At 38.5% G+C, this 17,607-nt stretch overlaps 2 protein-coding genes across 2 annotated transcripts; one reads left to right on the top strand and one right to left on the bottom strand.

Moving 5' to 3' along the window:
* The first annotated feature begins 1,568 nt into the window (after nucleotides 1–1,568).
* LOC113337423 (BURP domain protein RD22-like) lies at nucleotides 1,569–3,845 on the top strand. The gene is made up of 3 exons (XM_026583095.1): nucleotides 1,569–1,729; nucleotides 1,824–1,947; nucleotides 2,316–3,845. The coding sequence occupies exons 1-3, from the start codon at nucleotides 1,691–1,693 to the stop codon at nucleotides 3,575–3,577; spliced, it is 1,425 nt and encodes a 474-aa protein (XP_026438880.1). The 5' UTR covers nucleotides 1,569–1,690; the 3' UTR covers nucleotides 3,578–3,845.
* A 545-nt stretch (nucleotides 3,846–4,390) lies between these two features.
* LOC113337453 (helicase and polymerase-containing protein TEBICHI-like) lies at nucleotides 4,391–16,143 on the bottom strand. The gene is made up of 25 exons (XM_026583137.1): nucleotides 15,995–16,143; nucleotides 15,369–15,757; nucleotides 14,116–15,277; nucleotides 13,593–13,657; nucleotides 12,966–13,071; nucleotides 12,686–12,886; nucleotides 12,392–12,592; nucleotides 11,939–12,100; nucleotides 11,596–11,835; nucleotides 11,219–11,431; nucleotides 10,704–11,054; nucleotides 10,440–10,592; nucleotides 10,138–10,350; nucleotides 9,777–9,995; nucleotides 9,547–9,664; nucleotides 8,100–9,334; nucleotides 7,742–7,939; nucleotides 7,346–7,605; nucleotides 6,999–7,188; nucleotides 6,798–6,908; nucleotides 6,367–6,719; nucleotides 6,135–6,243; nucleotides 5,925–6,065; nucleotides 5,636–5,732; nucleotides 4,391–5,548 (listed from the first exon to the last, which is right to left on the bottom strand). The coding sequence occupies exons 1-25, from the start codon at nucleotides 16,028–16,030 to the stop codon at nucleotides 5,481–5,483; spliced, it is 6,591 nt and encodes a 2,196-aa protein (XP_026438922.1). The 5' UTR covers nucleotides 16,031–16,143; the 3' UTR covers nucleotides 4,391–5,480.
* Nucleotides 16,144–17,607: the final 1,464 nt, after the last annotated feature.

Genomic DNA, 17,607 nt, shown 5'->3' with positions numbered 1-17,607 from the left:
ATTCCATAATGAATTGTAGCTGGTGAAGATCCTAGTAACCATAGGGATTGTAGATACCTTGATATTAGCAGTAGTAATCGTGAGTCTTGAGATTCCTGCAATTCCTGTGATTCTAGTGATTCTAGTGTTAATAGTGATGTTTGTGATTCTTGAAATGCTTGGTTCACTTGAGAACTTTGGGTAATTCATGAGAAACAAACAAAGCCGAGAGAGGAGGAGGTGAAGAGAAAGATTAGCAGAGTTGAGTTTCCGGCATGGAGACCTGAGAGCCGAGAGAGGAGGAGTCGTTAAAGAACCGTTGCAGAGAAACAGGACAGAAAAAACGGCTAGAAATGACCGGGAGAAGAGAAGGAACCGGAGCAGATTAGGTGGGGAGGAGAGAGATAAAGTCGTACATCATGAGAGAGTTTTTTTTACTTGTATATATAGCCTGGTTTTTAAACGAAAATGAAAAAGTGATAGTATTTTTTTCCTAGAAGCGAAAAAATTACAATTTAACGGTGTTTTCATTCTCTACTTTTTATTTCTTTGTTTTTAGTTTTGGAAGTCGGGTCATATGTCCCTTCTTTTCTTTTCTCTTCTTTGATTGATAAATTGTCCCCATTTGGATTTGCTTTTGGCAAAAAAACAATCGATTTTTAAGGTGTCTAGAAATGGCACTCAAGTTCAGACAGAAACTTGGCACCAACATAAGGGCATACGTGCACCCAATTAGTACACCCGGTACCTGTTTTATTGTGTTTGTTTTTCCTTGAACATGCACGGCTATTGGTATAAGTGTTTTCATTTTTCATTCTCATTAATTTAAAATTGTGGTGTGTTGTTTGGTTATGGTGGTAGCAAAGATATTGAATCTGATTTTGGTGGAGTATGAAAATGAGGATGCTGCTGACTTTTACAAAAACAAAAATCTTGAACCCTTTCTTTTTAACATATATATTCTCACAACAACCCCATTTTATTTTTTATTGTAGAAAAAAGATAGATTTTTGAAATCTCAAGGTTAAGGTGGAGGGATCGGGTTTGCCATTTCCTATACCTGAGCCAGAGGCCATAAGGCATAAGGGAGGTGTTAATCCCTAGCCTCATGCTACAGGATGAGATATCAACCAACTTGTCAACTCAATGGTTGGTTGTTGGAGATAATTTAAAACTCTAGAAACCGACCATTTAATTGGTGGCATCTTTATACCACCACCACCCCCATTAGTCATGCATGGTCTAGAAAGTCAAGATTAAGTTAGTTGTAACTGTTGGATTTCATATTGGTTTTATGACTACAAACCACATTCATTACTGATGAATACACACTGAAATCAAACCACAAGAACATTCACATACAGGCTTCTAACCTAAACAACTGCTGAGGATCACTGTTTAAAACTTTAAATTTCAGTACATTTTTTGGTGTTACTCTTCAAACAAAGTAAATGTTGTCACCAGAAGACATCAGAAGACCTCCATCTGTCCATTAGGATCTACCAATATTTTCAAACACTGCATTCAATGTAGTAAGGCAGGGGGAAGTTGTGATATTAAATAATCAAACCCTCTCTTCCTAACAAGAATCTTGTAACTTGATGGACCTAAGAATTCACTATAAATAACTCTTTATATCTCTAACACTCTTCAGTATACAAGTTTACAGTTTGAAGTTGTCAGAGATATTTCAATACAAGATTTAGTAAAAATGAAGTTACATTTCATACCCATCTTTGCTTCTCTTCTTGTAAGCTTTTGGTTTAGTAATTGATCTTTGTTATGTTTGTTTTCTATCAATTTTCTGCTCAAGTGGTAATGAGTTGTGATATATTTTGCTGCAGGTTGTAGTAGTAGTGACTCTATGTGCTCAAGGAAGTTATGCAATTCATCCTTCTGAACTCTACTGGCAAAACATGTTGCCAAAGACCCCAATGCCAAAAACTGTTCAAGATCTTTTACGACCTGGTTTGTTCTCTAACCTGAGCTATGTATTTCTACTACAGTATGTATTTTACAAGGTTTCACTTGAACTGTATCTTTTTAAATCTAGACTCTAGATCCGATTTAAAATGACTTCCTAGAAGTAAGACTAGTGTATCACAGCAAACGAATCGACTCAGGGAGCTTCAGTAACAAAGCGGAAAATTCCAGGAAGAAAATGTGATAACAGAACTTGAGGGTTTTGCTTCTGAAAGTTATTTTTTTACTGTTTTCGTTCATGCTTTTCGAAGTTTTTCCGTGTCTTAGTTGAAGAGCTAACTCAGAGTAGTATCCACTCCACCAATTTTCGGACATAACCCGATACTGATATCTCATTTACCCAAAATCTGCAGATCTTGTAGAAGAGAAGAGCACTTATGTTGGTGTAGGAAAAGGTGGTGTCAATGTGGATACAAAGAAACCAGGAGGATCAGGAACTTCAGTTGGTGTAGGTAAAGGAGGCGTGAGTGTGATCACAAACAAACCTGGAGGATCAGGAACTTCAGTTGGTGTAGGTAAAGGAGGCGTGGGTGTTATCACAAACAAACCTGGAGGATCAGGAACTTCAGTTGGCGTAGGTAAAAGAGGCGTGGGTGTGATCACAAACAAACCTGGAGGATCAGGAACTTCAGTTGGTGTAGGCAAAGGTGGGGTAGTTGTTGTTAACCGCAAACCCGGAGGAAAGGGTACCGCAGTTAACGTTGGAAAGGGTGGTGTGCACGTCGGTACTCAGAACCCAAAATCGGGTGGTGGCACAACCGTAAATGTCGGACATAAAGGAGGAGTTGGAGTTGACACTGGAAAGCCAGGAGGAAGAACTAAAGTGAATGTAGGAAAAGGAGGAGTTTCTGTGAACACTCGCAAGAAAGGAAAAAGACCAGTGACTGTTTATGTTCATCCTGGTCCGAACCCGTTTCAGTACAACTATGCAGCATCTGCGAACCAACTCCAAGATGATCCTAACTCTGCTCTGTTCTTCTTAGAGAAAGATTTGCATTCTGGAAAAAAAATGAATTTGCAATTCATTAAAACTACTAATGGAGCTACATTATTACCTCGCCAGCTCGCTAAGTCGATACCATTCTCCTCAAACAAGTTGACTGATATCTTGGACCAATTTTCAGTCGACCCCTCGTCAGAAGAAGCAGAAGTTATCAAAGACACAATCAAAAAATGTGAAGAACCTACAGTAGCTAAAGAGGAGAAGCATTGTGCAACATCACTAGAATCGATGATTGATTTCAGCACTTCAAAGTTGGGAAAGAATGTTAATGCCTTGGCAACTGAGATCAATAAAGAAGAAACAAAGAAACAACAGTATGTCATTCAATCAGGAGTCAAAAAGATGAATGGTGATCACGCAGTAGTCTGCCATGGGCAGTCATATCTATATGCAGTTTACTTCTGTCATGCAACACACTCTACTAGAGCCTATACTGTACCATTGGTTGGAACTGATGGCACAAAAGTCAAGGCAGTTGCTGTATGTCACACTGACACTTCGTCGTGGAACCCTAAGCACTTGGCCTTTCAAGTACTTAAGGTTAAGCCAGGAACTGTTCCAGTCTGCCACTTCCTGCCAGAGGATCACATTGTGTGGACAATCAAGAACTAGAAGGTCAGATACAACTTTCCTTCATAGTAACTTCAGTTAGATTCTGGGTTTCATTGCAAAAGTATACACATAAGCACTAAACTGAAACTTAATCTACTGTTCTTAGCACCTGTTGTATGTAGGATAGTGTTGTAAGTACTTCAGTTCAGTCTTTATCCTATGTTTGGTTATATATAGATATACATATAGAAATAAAGAATACAAGAGTTGATGATGTTTACTTAAAATTATTAATAATAATGTTGTACCTATCTTATTGGTTTTTTTAGAGGTGTTCTTTGATTCCCATTGATGATTACTAGATATTCTGAACAATTAAAAGAAAACTGAACAAAATGATTACTGAATTGCTGAGTTCTAGTTAATCTACCTTCAGATGAACCAAAAGAAAGTAAGGTACCCTCAACTAACTGAAACGAAACCATGTGGTTTCGCTTATTCTGATCCTTGCCTGAACTACAGTAGAACTGAGCAACCTTAACCAATTTACTCTTTAGGTTGTGCCTAACACCATAAGACCAGAGTACATGGCTATTATCTGACCAGGCCTCTTTTTTTTAAGTTTTTGTTTCCTAAACATAAAATAAAAGAACATGTGCTGACTAGATCTGTGTCGGCATAGGGAGTTACAGGGCTTTCAATTCTTGCACAGTCGATACAACCATGACATAAGCCTATCAGGCAAGCACACCTTCAGAGGTCAGCGCAAAAGCCATCAGCTGCCGTCTCTCTACTAGATGGTAACTCATTTCTATGTCAGACGGCTAAAAGATTAGAGCAAATTTCAAAGAATAAAAATACAGCATAATTGGAATCTAATTCAGCTCGATTTCAAGTTCTTATCATTAACTGCCCCTTTTGTTATGCATCACTGAGCTTGGGGGAAAGAAAAAAATCAGCTCAGAATGTTGTGTATACTAATGTGCACATCATTTACAATGTATGATGAAAAAACAATCAAGGATTTCTGGACATGGCAAAAAATATACAGCAGATCTCGTGTTCAATGTAAATTACTTTAAGAAAAGAAATACCTCGTGCCGCCGTCTGCTTAGCTTCTTTAAGCTATTTTGGTTTGGCCACTGTGGACCATGTCAGACATGATGAGCAGTTACAAATCATCTACGATGAAACCAGAATACAGGCAGAACATGCTAGCTAATTGCAACTTCAGTACCTTTGTCAATACAAGCAGCAGTTAACCTCTAGAATGAACCCATAACATAAAATGTGTATATGTATCCTTTCCTCAGCTGCCTTTCCTTGCAGCTATGTGAACATCTAATTTTCCAAATTCAAGACCCATATAATTGCTCTGAAAATTCTACCCCTACGTAAACTTGATTACTTATTCGATTCTTCAAATATGCTGGTTTTAACCTCCACATTCCAAGATCAGCAGATGAATTATATACTCTCCAATAGCAGGACTAGATGTACACTTGGTCGTTGCAAGGGCTTCATTTTCTCAACTTGTTTAAGCAGTATACATTTTACAGTCTTCCTGATAAAGATACGCACTGGGAAGTTAACATCAGCACCATTATGCCACGCATGAACCAATTCAGTTCAAGTTTATTGTTGCATTTTTTACATATCCTCCTCGAATAAAGTGGCAGGCATGCATTCATCTACCTTATTTCCTGCATGGCTTCGGACAAGGTGTTTCGCACTTCATGAAGGTATGTATTTGTGGAAAGATAAAAATCCTTTTTAGCTTCAGTGTAGATTTAGATTTTGAAAGCCTAGTCTACTTCCAGAAGTTGTTTGTTCATTAAAATGGCCAATGAGAAATTGACTTAGCTGCTTCGGTCGTTTCACATCAAATAACCCTCCATAACGTATATCAGCCAAAAACAAATCCAGGAATATTACTTGTGATATATAACTGTTGTATGCTTCCTTACGATATATGAAAAGCCTCCAATGAACCCCATGTTTTTCCAAACTTTAGTTTTGCTTGCAGAGGAACTGAAATCACAAGAATAAAATATACCGGTCAATCATCGATACAAATATAAGATGAACCGATCGTGTTTCATGGGTAAGCCCTCATACCCAGAAGCGATGCAGCAGTTTCCATGCTCCCTTGCAGCAATAATCCAGCTTCCCGTAGGACGGAAGGATCTACTTCCAGTACAAGTTCATCATGTACCTGCAAAGCAATTTAAAATCTTCAAGGTCCTTGAATTGCATAAGAAAGAGAAGGGCCCATCCACAAACAAAAGTACACACACACACATATATCAATAGAGAGGGAGAGAGGAGGGGGGAGGGAGAACCAACTTTTGTTTATTCGTATATATGAGGGCACAGTATAAAAAACTAATGAACGTATTTTAACAACCTGTAGAACAAGCCGGCAGTGGCCTTTTAGCATGGGAAACTGTTCTGCGAACTTTGCAGCTGAATCAGGTACAGGACATCCCTCAGTAATCACCGAGTGAATATTTATCATTGCAATCTTAATTATATCAGCAGCAGATCCCTGGAAAGGCAGAGGTCAGTATCAACTATCAAGATAACTTCAACATACACAAAAGATTCAGGACTATACCTGACAAATAGAATTAACAGCTTGTCTCTGGGCTTTTCCTTTTTCTTTGCTGTTTCCCAATTTTATTTTGGATAAGAAGCGCTTTCTCCCCTTAAGAGTTGTGACATATCTGCATTTAAAGCAACCCAAAGCTACAATTTTACCAAAGGAATAAACACATCTAACTGCAAATCTAAAGAAAGAAAGCCCCACCCAGCCAAAAACATATTTATGGAAATTAAGATTGACCTACCCTTTCTGGCGGCAAGATTCAACTGCTTCTTGAAGCCACGAAGCAACACCAGGGAAAGAACTCTTAAAGCTTTGAATTTTTTCGGCAGCATTGTCTGAGCTGCAATCTAGTTGTTCGGCAAGCGTCTTAGGACCCATTCCATATAGGATACCGTAGACCAACTTTTTTGTCTGATCCCTCTCTTTGGAGCTAACTTTAGATTCGTGCTGCCCAGTCCATCTCGCAGCTAACATTGTAAATACATCACCACTTGGCTTACTAAGAAGTCGAATTAACGAAGAATCCTTGGAGAAATGAGCCATCAATCGCAATTCTATTTGAGAATAATCTGCAGTCAGCAACAACCAATTGTCCTGCCACAACAAATTTGAGATGTGAGACAAACTATATAACCCCAAATCGTGATTTCTAGGTCAAAGAATGGATTTTACCTGAGTAGGGATAAAATATTCACGTGCATTGATAAAGTGGCGAGTAGCATCTAGATCATTTCCAGTTTTGTCCTTGACACACGATTTGAACTCAACTTCATGTTCAACACACTGTAAAGAATCCACAATTTGAGACATAAATTGGAAGACTGAAGCATATGACTCAACACTCACGGATAAGGATATCAAATGAATTATAACCTGGAGATTGGGCTCCTCCATCGAAAGACGCCCAGTTGCTGTTGAGGTCTGGAGCCAATGACCATGTAATGTGTACCTCTGTGACCTCATAGATAGCCTCGATAGCGAACAAATCGATCCTAACGTACAGTTTAACAGCTTTGCCAAAGTTCGATGCTCTTTAATCACGGGAACAATAGGATGCTGATGCCTGAAATGACAAAAGAATTACTTATTGCTAAAGAACTGGACCTATAAGAACACAGTTCGGGAAGAAAATTAAAAGAGCAACTAATATGCAAGTTCAGAAAGTTCTAAAAAAAATAGTAGCATAAATAAGAAGAGGGAGATATGTAACATTACAAAACCTTAATATATCCAAGGTTTGCTTATCAGTACTTGGATGCTGTTTTCCTTTGGTTTGACTTTCAGGTATGGGCAGCTTCAAGTGATCAAAGAGTATATTCGCAATATCAGCAGCTGTATACAATGAGAAGTTCTTTCCAGCTAGCCTGTAAGCTTCGGCCTCAAGCTCCTTTAACTTTTTTCCTAATATCTGCCTCGCTCGAAGGCATCCTTCCATGTCAACTCCTATCCCCCACAGCTCCATATCCGCAAGAATATTAACCTATTATTACAGCACAGCAAATTAAAAGACCCCAAAAAAGCACAACTTTATGATAAATAGGCAGAAACTTTTTACAAAATTAAGCTGATGATATTTACAGAACTTTTATAAATGGTAGGGATCACGTAATAGTTACCAATGGATTTTCAATGCTAACAAGAGCTTCAACAAGTTCTTCTGAAACAATTAACTTCCACAAGACAGAACCTAGAGCTCGGATCTGTGCAACACGACGGCAGCAGCCATCATGGGCAGCTCGGCGCATCTGGTTCTTCCACCTACCATACCGATGGGCAGCGGCAGCCGCCTCAGGGGATAACCTTTTCTTCACTTCCTGAAATCGGTAAAACCTTGGTAAGCAATATGAATCATTGTTAAAATACGCAATGATAATGGATTGTCATTTAAATACATAAACTAGATACGCAATGAAAGTGGAATATCCAAACTTAAGATCTAAGTGAAAATCTCTGATCACTATGCACATGAACTACCTTTTCGAGATTCGGGTTGGAGCTTCTCTCTTCATCGGGCCATAGTATCCATGCTACAATAGACATGTCAATTACATCTTCTACATAAACCCGGGGAAGCAAAAAGAATGAGTTATCAACTAGTTGAATATCCATTTCCTTCTGCGTAAAACTCACTCTACCAAATCGATGAATGCAAATGCCAGGGTTCTTTAACACCTGCATCTGAACTTTTAGGTTCCAGCCTATTTTCCTGACGTCTCTTCGTGCCATGATCTTAGCTATCCTACTCCATCTATGTTTAACCATGTCCCACTGATGATTTGGAGTTAGAAAACCATACTTGCCACCATTTATGCTCCCGGACGGATCTTCAGGTTTCGTGACGCCAGAACAAGTTAGATCCCTTGACAAATTCAAATAATACACAGATGAACTTTCCCAACAAACGGACAGTCCATGAATTTCAAATGGTACAATAGAGTTCAGTTCTGATCGTTTTGTAAAGTGAACATCAAAATAAAACTCGGTGATTGTATCCCAGAGATCGAGAAATGAATCAAATCCGCCAGGCAGTTTACTTGCATTAATAGGACCTCTCTCACTAAGGTTCTCACTATCATTGCAACATGCATGTTCTCCTCCACTGCTATCTTTTACCTGTTCATGTTTAAGGTGACTACCAGCTATTGAATTATTATTGCTAGCGTCTATAAACTGCCCAGCTACTGTATTTTTCTTGCTAGTATCTACAGATTGTGCAGATATTGGTAACACAAAGTTTTCTCTATGACTGAAACCTGATTGGATCTGATCATCAGAAGTTAAGGAAAGACCTCCAATAGGTACTCCAAGGATTTTGCTGCTGGCCAATGCAACATCTGAGTTTACCTCATCTGAGGTGCCTAACACAGTATCTGATACCTTCATTGACTTCCCTCTTTCAATGTGTTGCACAGCAGCATCAGAAGCCTCAGCCCCTTCGGTAGCAAGTTCAGCTGCAACATTTTCTGTGGGTTCGATAAGGCTACAATTATTGTCATCCCCAGAGGAGGCCACTCCGCCTTCGTCATTTATGGGATTCCCAGCAACATTGGAAATCAAGGGTTGTCCAAACTGAGGAACATCAATCCCAAGAGATTTAAAAGCTGAAAAAGCAGCTAATCTTGCCTCTTCAGCTTTGTCAAGAACAATTTTGCGAGCACCATTTTTTATTTTCTTGGCAACTCCTGATTGTATACGCCTTTGTGCTGAAGCTGTTAATCAACAAATGAACCAACCATCAAGATTAGCAAAACAAAAAAAAAAATGGCTGGCGTATAAAGTAAGGGGGGAAAAGCACATGAGAAACCAATTAAAAATTCAAAGATAACCAAAACCGTGTACAGATTACATGGATAGATCCTTCATTCACATTAATAAAAATATAATAGAAGGAACTCCAAACATTTATCTCACGAAAACTCACCTTGTTCACCCCAAGACGAAGATTCAAAAAGAGCTTTGACTATCTCAGGAATAGATGCCTCAGCAATGGCTTGAGGTGTACGTAAGCCAGCTTTGTAGAGTGCTCTAGCTCGAGAACCCTACAATGTAAGTAACATTTTTTCAGTCTCTTTTAATTGTTGCAAGCTTCTAATGGTACAGTTTAAATGAACACATATACAAGTACAAGATGAAATAGAACAACATACGCACCTTAACATATGGGATATTAGTCAGTTCTACAATCTCTGCTCGTACTCCAAACGAAACTCTATTCTGGAACTTCGAAACTAAACCTTCTAGATCATGCCAACCAAGTCTCTCACAAAACAACGTAACCATTGAAGCAAACCTTCCAGCATTTTCTTGGAGGGACTGTACCATCCCTCTAGCCACTCTGTAAGCTTCACATACATCACCCACAGGTGCCTCCTGCACTCGAACAGGAAAAAAATTAGAGCTTTATAACATAGATAATAAATAAGTATGGTATGAAAAAATAAAATATGTCTTGTTGGAAAAACAGGAGAAAGAGAAGAAATATAAGAACTTCTTCTCCCACTATAGCTAGCACCTGAACAAGTCTTGACAACATTAACGCCACATAAAAGCGTCTACACACACGAAGAGTTTGCTCATCCGAAAGCTTGTTGGTACCACCAACAGATAGGTTTTGAGATCTTCCTTGCAAGCCTTTCTTATTCTCTCTTGATTTCACTGAGATGGGTGCACCATGAGCCATTCGCATCAAAAAAGGTTCTCCCACTCCAACACGATTGCCAACTGACTGCACATGTGACCAACAATTATACACATTCAAAAATTAAAATATACCAAGTAAATTTGAGCAATCTCCATACAAAATTGTTGATTTACCTGCTCAAGAAGAGACAACTGCATGAACCTCTCGTAGAACAACTCCCAATCTGGCTCAACGTCTACATTAATGGGTGTGACCAAATAAACTAAATGCAAGTCGGATGCAAGCACAAATCCTTCCCTTGCCCTCGAAAGATCATCCAGAACAACCTATTTACAATATTTTATTAAGTTACTATGAATATATGTTAGTAAATCTAATAAGCTGTCTGTAACAAATACAAAAATCATGACAGAAGTTTAAAGTATTGAGAACTTTACAAGGGATTCTTCAGGGCTTAGAGAACTTCCAAAGGATGCACGCCCAAGTGGTGTGGTGCTGTACAACTTGGTCTCTTCACTCCATTCAAGAAATTTCATATGGCATAGCCACCGAAGAGAATCCTGAGCTGACTTGACAACATCTTGAAATGGTTTTGTTGAATTGAGAAGTGTGCACCTAACATATCGATGAATATCGTTAGCAGTTTGCACAATCCCGCCAGCAACAACCTCCAAAATTGCATGAGTCATTCCGTTTTTATCTTCAGAGAGGCAAGATTGCAAGGGGGGGCAGCTATCACTAAGAATAGCGGTAATTCTTTTAATCTCCTCTGGTTTGCAAATAAGGACCTGGTTAATGAGAAATAGCAAACATAATAGCATAAGCTGATGCAAAATGAAAGACTAAGCTTCAAAACAAAACAAAAATGATCAGAAACGACTGCACAACTGAACATTAAACTTCCATATTTCTGCACAAACAAGTAAACTATGCATTGAGCCTTGTAACGTACACTTTCTCCTTTGGTGTCAATTCCAGTACGACCAGCACGACCGGACATCTGTTTGTACCTTGTCCCATCTAGGAAATCACGGCCAATCTTCGGCTGTCGAAATATTACTCTCCTAGCAGGTAAGTTAACCCCAGCAGCTAATGTGGACGTAGCAGTTAAAACACGTACTAGTCCTTTCCGGTAGCAGGTTTCGACAACTTCTCTTTCTTCAACCTATTCCAACATTAAAAAAAAAACAATAAAAAGATAGAAGCTAATAGTATAGTACCTTTATAAGGAAAACATCGAATAGTAGATAGGATTCACAAATAGGGCAGTCTTATCAATAAGAAAGCAATATATGACTTAACATTCAGATTTAGATGACAAAGCTTTACCGTGAGGCCAGCATGGTGGTAGGCAACTCCAGACGGCAGAGTTTCTTCTAATACAGGATCCAGTCCTACAGGAGACCTTTTAAGGGCATCAGTAGCAGAAGAAATGTCACTCAGTTCACTTTGATCATCATTGTTGCTGATGGGAAACTTCTTCAGGAACTTAGCAACATGCTTTGCAGTTGACTCACATCCTTTTCTACTCGAACAAAATATAAGTACTGAATGACCTTCTTGAACCACCTGGACAATTCGATCATTACTAGTCAAAGCTGTCCGTCAAAACTGTGAAGAGGATTTCTGTTATCAAAGCTGAAGGGGAACTGTAGGCACAAAGAAGATGTACCTCATTGCATAGTTCCACAACGTGGTCTGGATCTTTACCACCAAGATCAGCAGTTCTAGGAATTGTTCGAATAAGTTCCATCTTTTTGTTATAAATACTGCTCCCAACTTTAATGTATTCTTCAAGTGGAACAGGTCGAAATTCTGTCTGATACAGTGCTGCCTGCATTATTAGTGGGTACCGATAATTAGTCAACCTAGAGATCATGCAAGAAAATTCCATCAAACATCAAGACCTTTGGCAGTTCTACTACAAGTTATATCAAACTATCCAAGGATACCCATATGAATATTTAACATTCATGATTCATCAGCTGAAGTCATTATTATGTTGGCTGCTGATTTAGACAAAGTCGAATAACTTTGACTCTTTGAGACCAGGTAGGTAAGCAAACATAGCAGTTGTGGTCTATATGTCCAATAGATAAGTCATATTTGCAATGCATTCACTTACTTGAAGCCAATCAGCTACAGCTGCTACATTTGGCATGGTTGCACTCATTCCAACCATCTGCAACCCATGAGCGGGGTCTCCCTTTCCGCTACTCGAACCAGAGCTTTCTCCACTAGATGATTCTGTATTACCTTTCCCCACAGCATACCGAAGTTTGGTCAACATCAGCTCCAAAAGATACCCTCGATGCTGATCACCAACCTATCAGAACAGATTACAATGTTACAAATGTAATTTTATTCACTCAGGCGTAACATATCAAAGAGGCAATTGTAAAAAAAGTTGTTAGATTACCATGTGTAGTTCATCTATAACGATAATTCCAACTTCAGAAAGACGCCCTTCTTCCAACAATCTGTTAATTAAAAAGTTTGCCTTCTCAATTGTACAAACAGCTACCGAAGTATCTTTAGGCAGTGATCCACCTCCTTGGTTTCCGTAGAAACTGCGTACATGCTTACCCAGAGGCTCCAAAAGTACTTCCAAATGTTCTGCCTGTATGTAGTAAGAATAGTTACTATAACAAAAGTAAGAAAGTGAAAGAAGTGACAATCTTCATGCAAAAAATAGGCACCTTTTCTGCACAAATTGATACATAGGGCAGCACAAGTAATGCAATTTTTCCAGTTGCTATGACTCGCCGGAGCATCAAGATTTCAGCCACGAAACTCTTACCAGCACTGTGATACAATGCACAAGCTTAAGCATCAGACAATCACCCAATGTATTAACTACAAAATTAACCATGACCATCTTATTCATAGCCCCCCTTTCATCCTACGATACACATGCACTTCAACTGGGTGCACTGCATCATGTGAATACCAATGAAATACATATCTTTAGACACAAACTGTCTATTTGCTTCTTTGCATCTCTGGGTAATATAAGTCGTAAGTTCCAGTGACATTAGAACCCCTCCCCTTGGAACAAACTTGCGGCATAAAAACATCAATGCTAGTGGTGCATATAACAACAAAATAAGGTAAAAAGGAAAAAGAGTACCAATCTATCAGAATACAATGTAATTGTTTCTAAGGAAAAATATATAATTATCCAGTGATATCTTCCTGTTAAGTGAATTAATCCATATAATAGGTGCTTGTTGTGGAAGACAACTTAATCTGTGACCAGAATACATCATCACTTTCATTAAAAGATTTTATACTATTATATAGCCAATTGCTTTTATAAGTATCACCTTGTAGATGCACAATACACAAGATTTCTTCTCTGCAAGACTCCATCCACCTTGAGGCAGTCAACCTACAAAACAGACAGCATGAGTTACTTGCATTTCGTATAAACAGAATCAGTTCACAACTACATTGGAGATACTCAGATAAAACAAAATTAGGTGCCTCAGAACAGAAAAGTCAAATATAATATCTTGCAAAATACAAAAAATAGCAATTATTGTGTCATGGAGTAAAGTAAAACAGTAAGCCAGTTGATATGCAGTCAATGGATGAAGTTCTAAGGCATGAATACAGGTCAAGTAAGTTTGAAGGAATTGCAAATTTATGAGAGCAGTATGAAATGGTCATAAGAGAATCATGAACGTGATAAGGTGAAGTTAGATTGCAACACAGAAAGGTAAGGAGAGGATAGAAGGAATGAGCATTTGGAAGATAGAAAATGGGCTTTCATTAAGTTTAGTTTAGCGTTTGGTGTGAATGATGCAAAGGACTCAGCTTAACACGTTAGCAGAGTTTAAAACTAACCTGCCAAGGATACAGCTTCGAAATGCCCTTTTTCACATATATACCGCATAACTCTGGGGGAAGCCAGCTGCTTAGTTCCAAAAAACCCTTTTCTCCCAGAGAACTCGATGGAGTACATGATTCAGAATTTTTAAGATCAGAAACAAAAGTATTCCTGATATCTTCTGTTTGTCCTGCAGATGGGCAATTTTTATTCTCTCCACTCCGTAAGGCCCTGTTGCTTTCAGCTGCCACAGAAGTGAAATCCATCTTTTGAACTTCGAGTTTTTCTCCACTGCCAGAACCTGGAACAACGAGCTCCGTGTTTGAGGATATATGAATAGAAGATTCAATGTTCCCTTCAGAGGAATTGAACTTATTTGGCTGAGCAGTTCCGCAACGAGATAGAAAACTAGTGGTCTGCAAAACTTTGTGTTTAACAGAACCAGCATCAGAGTGCCCACCACCTTTATCATTATAATCCTTCGTTTTACTGGTAGAAAATGGATGAGAAGTACTCTCCTCCAAGTTTTTGTCATCCTGTAAGAAATCGAAATGCTTGACGGGGAAAGGAGACACCTCTTTAGCTAACACAAATTCTGAATTCTCAATGGTTTTCTTCTCATGCAATCTGTAAGAATTCCTTGCTTCTATGAGCTTGGCTATCTTTTCTTCAGACTGACCCTTTAAAGCACTAAGTTTGCGCACTCCTTCGACAGACATTTCGTCTTTGGGAATAAAAATACCATCAGCAAATTGAATTGCTTCATTCCAAAATGACTCTCCAGGTGAAAAGATGGAGCTTCCCTGAACTGACCTAGGTGTTTCAAGCGCCTTACTTTTTTGTATATCAGGCGTGCATAAATCAACCGCATCTAACTTTGATTTAAGCTGCTCACTGCCTTTTGTCAAGCTCCCATGAATATCAACCGGTTTATTTTCAGAAGCATCAGGTTCTGCAGGACAAAGAGAGACTACTTCTTCCGTTGCGCGTTTCACACCTTCATGACATTCCTTAACTGGGGAAGCAAACCCATCTTCCAATCGAGATTGCTCCTGACTGAGGACACATTGTTTCTTCTTTCCCTTCTTGTCTTCCACGTCTAGAAGAGATGGGCTACCACTCCTTTTGTACGCATTCGATTTCCGTTCCAACGATGGGCTTACCCTGGATGAAAGATTACTGCAAAGCATATAAAATTACAACAACACATTCAGATTCCTAAAACACAGATGAAGTAACTGAAACAACAACCATGTAAAAGACCATATACCTGCAGTACAGCGGCAAAAAATGAGCAGCAAACTGTTGTAGTTCTGCAGGAGTAGAACTTATCGTTTCATCTAAAGCAGTTTGATTTGGACCATCATCCACCACTCCAAGAGAGACATCTGCTTGTTCTTTAACAAACAATGCGTCTCTTTTAATTTGTGTCCTTAAAGATGAATCCTCACTATCCTCCACCAATTTTCTCTTAATCTGACTTGTCCTCGACGAAGCAACAACACCAGAAACCCTAAATTCATCATCCTGAGAAGATTTCACCAAATAATTCTCCAAAGAACCTTTAGCAGTAGGAGATGTTCCAGTTAGTCCACCTTTAAAATCTTTTTCTTTTCTTAGTCCAGGCGATATTGCTTTCTTCTTCTTTGAAGCATAGAACTGTAATAGTAGTAGCAGCAGCAAGTACCCACCACCATTGACAAATTAAACCCAGAAAAATTAAATTAATTCGAAAACCATGAAAAAAACAAAAGAATGAAATTACAAACAAAAAAACATGAAAAAACCCAAATTGAAGGAATACCCAAATTCCATCAAAGAAGAAGAAGAAGAAATATCCAAAATTTGGGATCTAGGGTTTCAAAGAGTAATAGTAAAGAGGGGGAGAGAGAGAACCTGGTCAATTCGAGTTCGATTCGAATCAGATGCCATGACTGAGTAAAGAATCTCGAAGTTGAATCAGAGGCTTTACTGAATCTTGGTCGATGAAGGTGAAGACATCGATTCGAAACCCTAGAATTGGAATTGAACGTTTGAATTTTCAAAAGACCGCCAAATCAAAAATCAAAAATGCTCAAAGATTGCACTTTTATTATTAAAGCTACTGTTTTTATCGGGAGGGTTTCATTGTGCGACGAGATTGCAGAATATTGAAGAACTTTGGGTTTTGTGCTGTAGATCTTCTTGATTGAAGATGGTGACCTAGACGATCACTAATCTTACGGTTCAAAATCTATCTATTGTGTCGACTGCTTTTTAGTGCATGACCGGGCACACCCTAGGCGGACGACACCCGAATCACTCGTCAGCCAAATATCTGTAGGATTAAATGGGAACTAATTATGGAAATAAATTGTCGACAAGAACCCTCATTTGGGGCATACCTGATAATTTCGGGGCATATATAATAAGACAAAAAGGAGTTGGAAATAGTATTCTAGGTTATCCTTTATCCAACCTATTTTCATAAATGCGAAAATATCTTTGTGTGATTAGTGTTAAATTAGTGTTAATTTGATTAATTAGTTGTTAATGATTGTAGTTAGTTTAGTGTTAATTTAGGATAATAATTTTCTTTTTAAAGATAGTAAGTGAGTTATTTTAGAAAAAGAAGAAGGAGGAAAGAAGAGGAGGAAAAAAGTTTTTTTTTCTTTGTGATCTTTGTGATTATTGAGAGATGTGTGATACAAATTCGAGTGAGGAAGGTGAATCTTCATCACGTAAAGCTAAGAAAATACATATCAATTACGATGGAGATCCAGACATGGCTTATTTGTTGGATTATGAAAATGATTTTATCCAAACTCAACTTTTTTCTCAAGCTCAAGATGATGACTTTATGGAGCCAAATCCCGAAGATGAGTACATGGATGAGGAACCCAATGCTAATAATACACAGGTATGGTTGTAGACGTTGTTTAATTTCCGTTTTGTAGCTTGATTTCACCAAAAGTTATGACTTTTGCAACTAGTTCGGCGCAACAGAATTAGGTTCGGCGGATAAGATGTATGTCGAACCTTAATAAATAAGAACAGTTTGGTTTATGCGATTGAGATATATATGCCGAACTGTCATTCAATTATTTTCGCGCCAAACAATTTTCATGGTTCGGCTTAAATATGATGTGCTAATATAAGCCGAACCTTATACAAAAAAAATTATGAGTTACAGTGTAATGTTCGGCTTACAATCTATCCAGCCGAACATTAATTTTTGTTTTCATAAATTTCAAGTCTTATGGTTCGGCTTATAATATTACTGCCCAATAAGTCGAATCCATGTTTGACAGGTAGTTCGGCTTTATAAGTGAAACACGAATTAGTCGAACCTTTAGCTCGGCTTTCATAGAGTACTGTGTGTGAGCCGAACCTGACCCAAAACCTGTGCGATATTGTTGTAGATTGTTCCTGAAATGGAAACTATGGAGGATCAACCACCGCCTGTTGATGTCATTCATGAAGATACTAAAGATCACTTCCAAACTGACTTGGTAGGTAATATAGTTTAT

Source organism: Papaver somniferum, unplaced genomic scaffold (assembly GCF_003573695.1).
Source record: "Papaver somniferum cultivar HN1 unplaced genomic scaffold, ASM357369v1 unplaced-scaffold_16, whole genome shotgun sequence".
NCBI lineage: Eukaryota > Viridiplantae > Streptophyta > Magnoliopsida > Ranunculales > Papaveraceae > Papaver > Papaver somniferum.
This window is presented reverse-complemented; position numbering and strand designations above follow the sequence as displayed.

Excerpts from the sequence above, each read along its gene's own strand:
- LOC113337423 (XM_026583095.1), top strand. The coding sequence starts at position 1,691 with ATGAAGTTACATTTCATACCCATCTTTGCTTCTCTTCTT. Across the intron at positions 1,730-1,823 it reads CCATCTTTGCTTCTCTTCTT|GTTGTAGTAGTAGTGACTCT; the intron begins GTAAGCTTTTGG and ends ATTTTGCTGCAG. Across the intron at positions 1,948-2,315 it reads TCAAGATCTTTTACGACCTG|ATCTTGTAGAAGAGAAGAGC; the intron begins GTTTGTTCTCTA and ends CAAAATCTGCAG.
- LOC113337453 (XM_026583137.1), bottom strand. The coding sequence starts at position 16,030 with ATGGCATCTGATTCGAATCGAACTCGAATTGACCAG. Across the intron at positions 13,072-13,592 it reads GTGTATTGTGCATCTACAAG|TGCTGGTAAGAGTTTCGTGG; the intron begins GTGATACTTATA and ends ATTGTATCACAG. Across the intron at positions 9,996-10,137 it reads TGTTGTCAAGACTTGTTCAG|GAGGCACCTGTGGGTGATGT; the intron begins GTGCTAGCTATA and ends GTTCGAGTGCAG.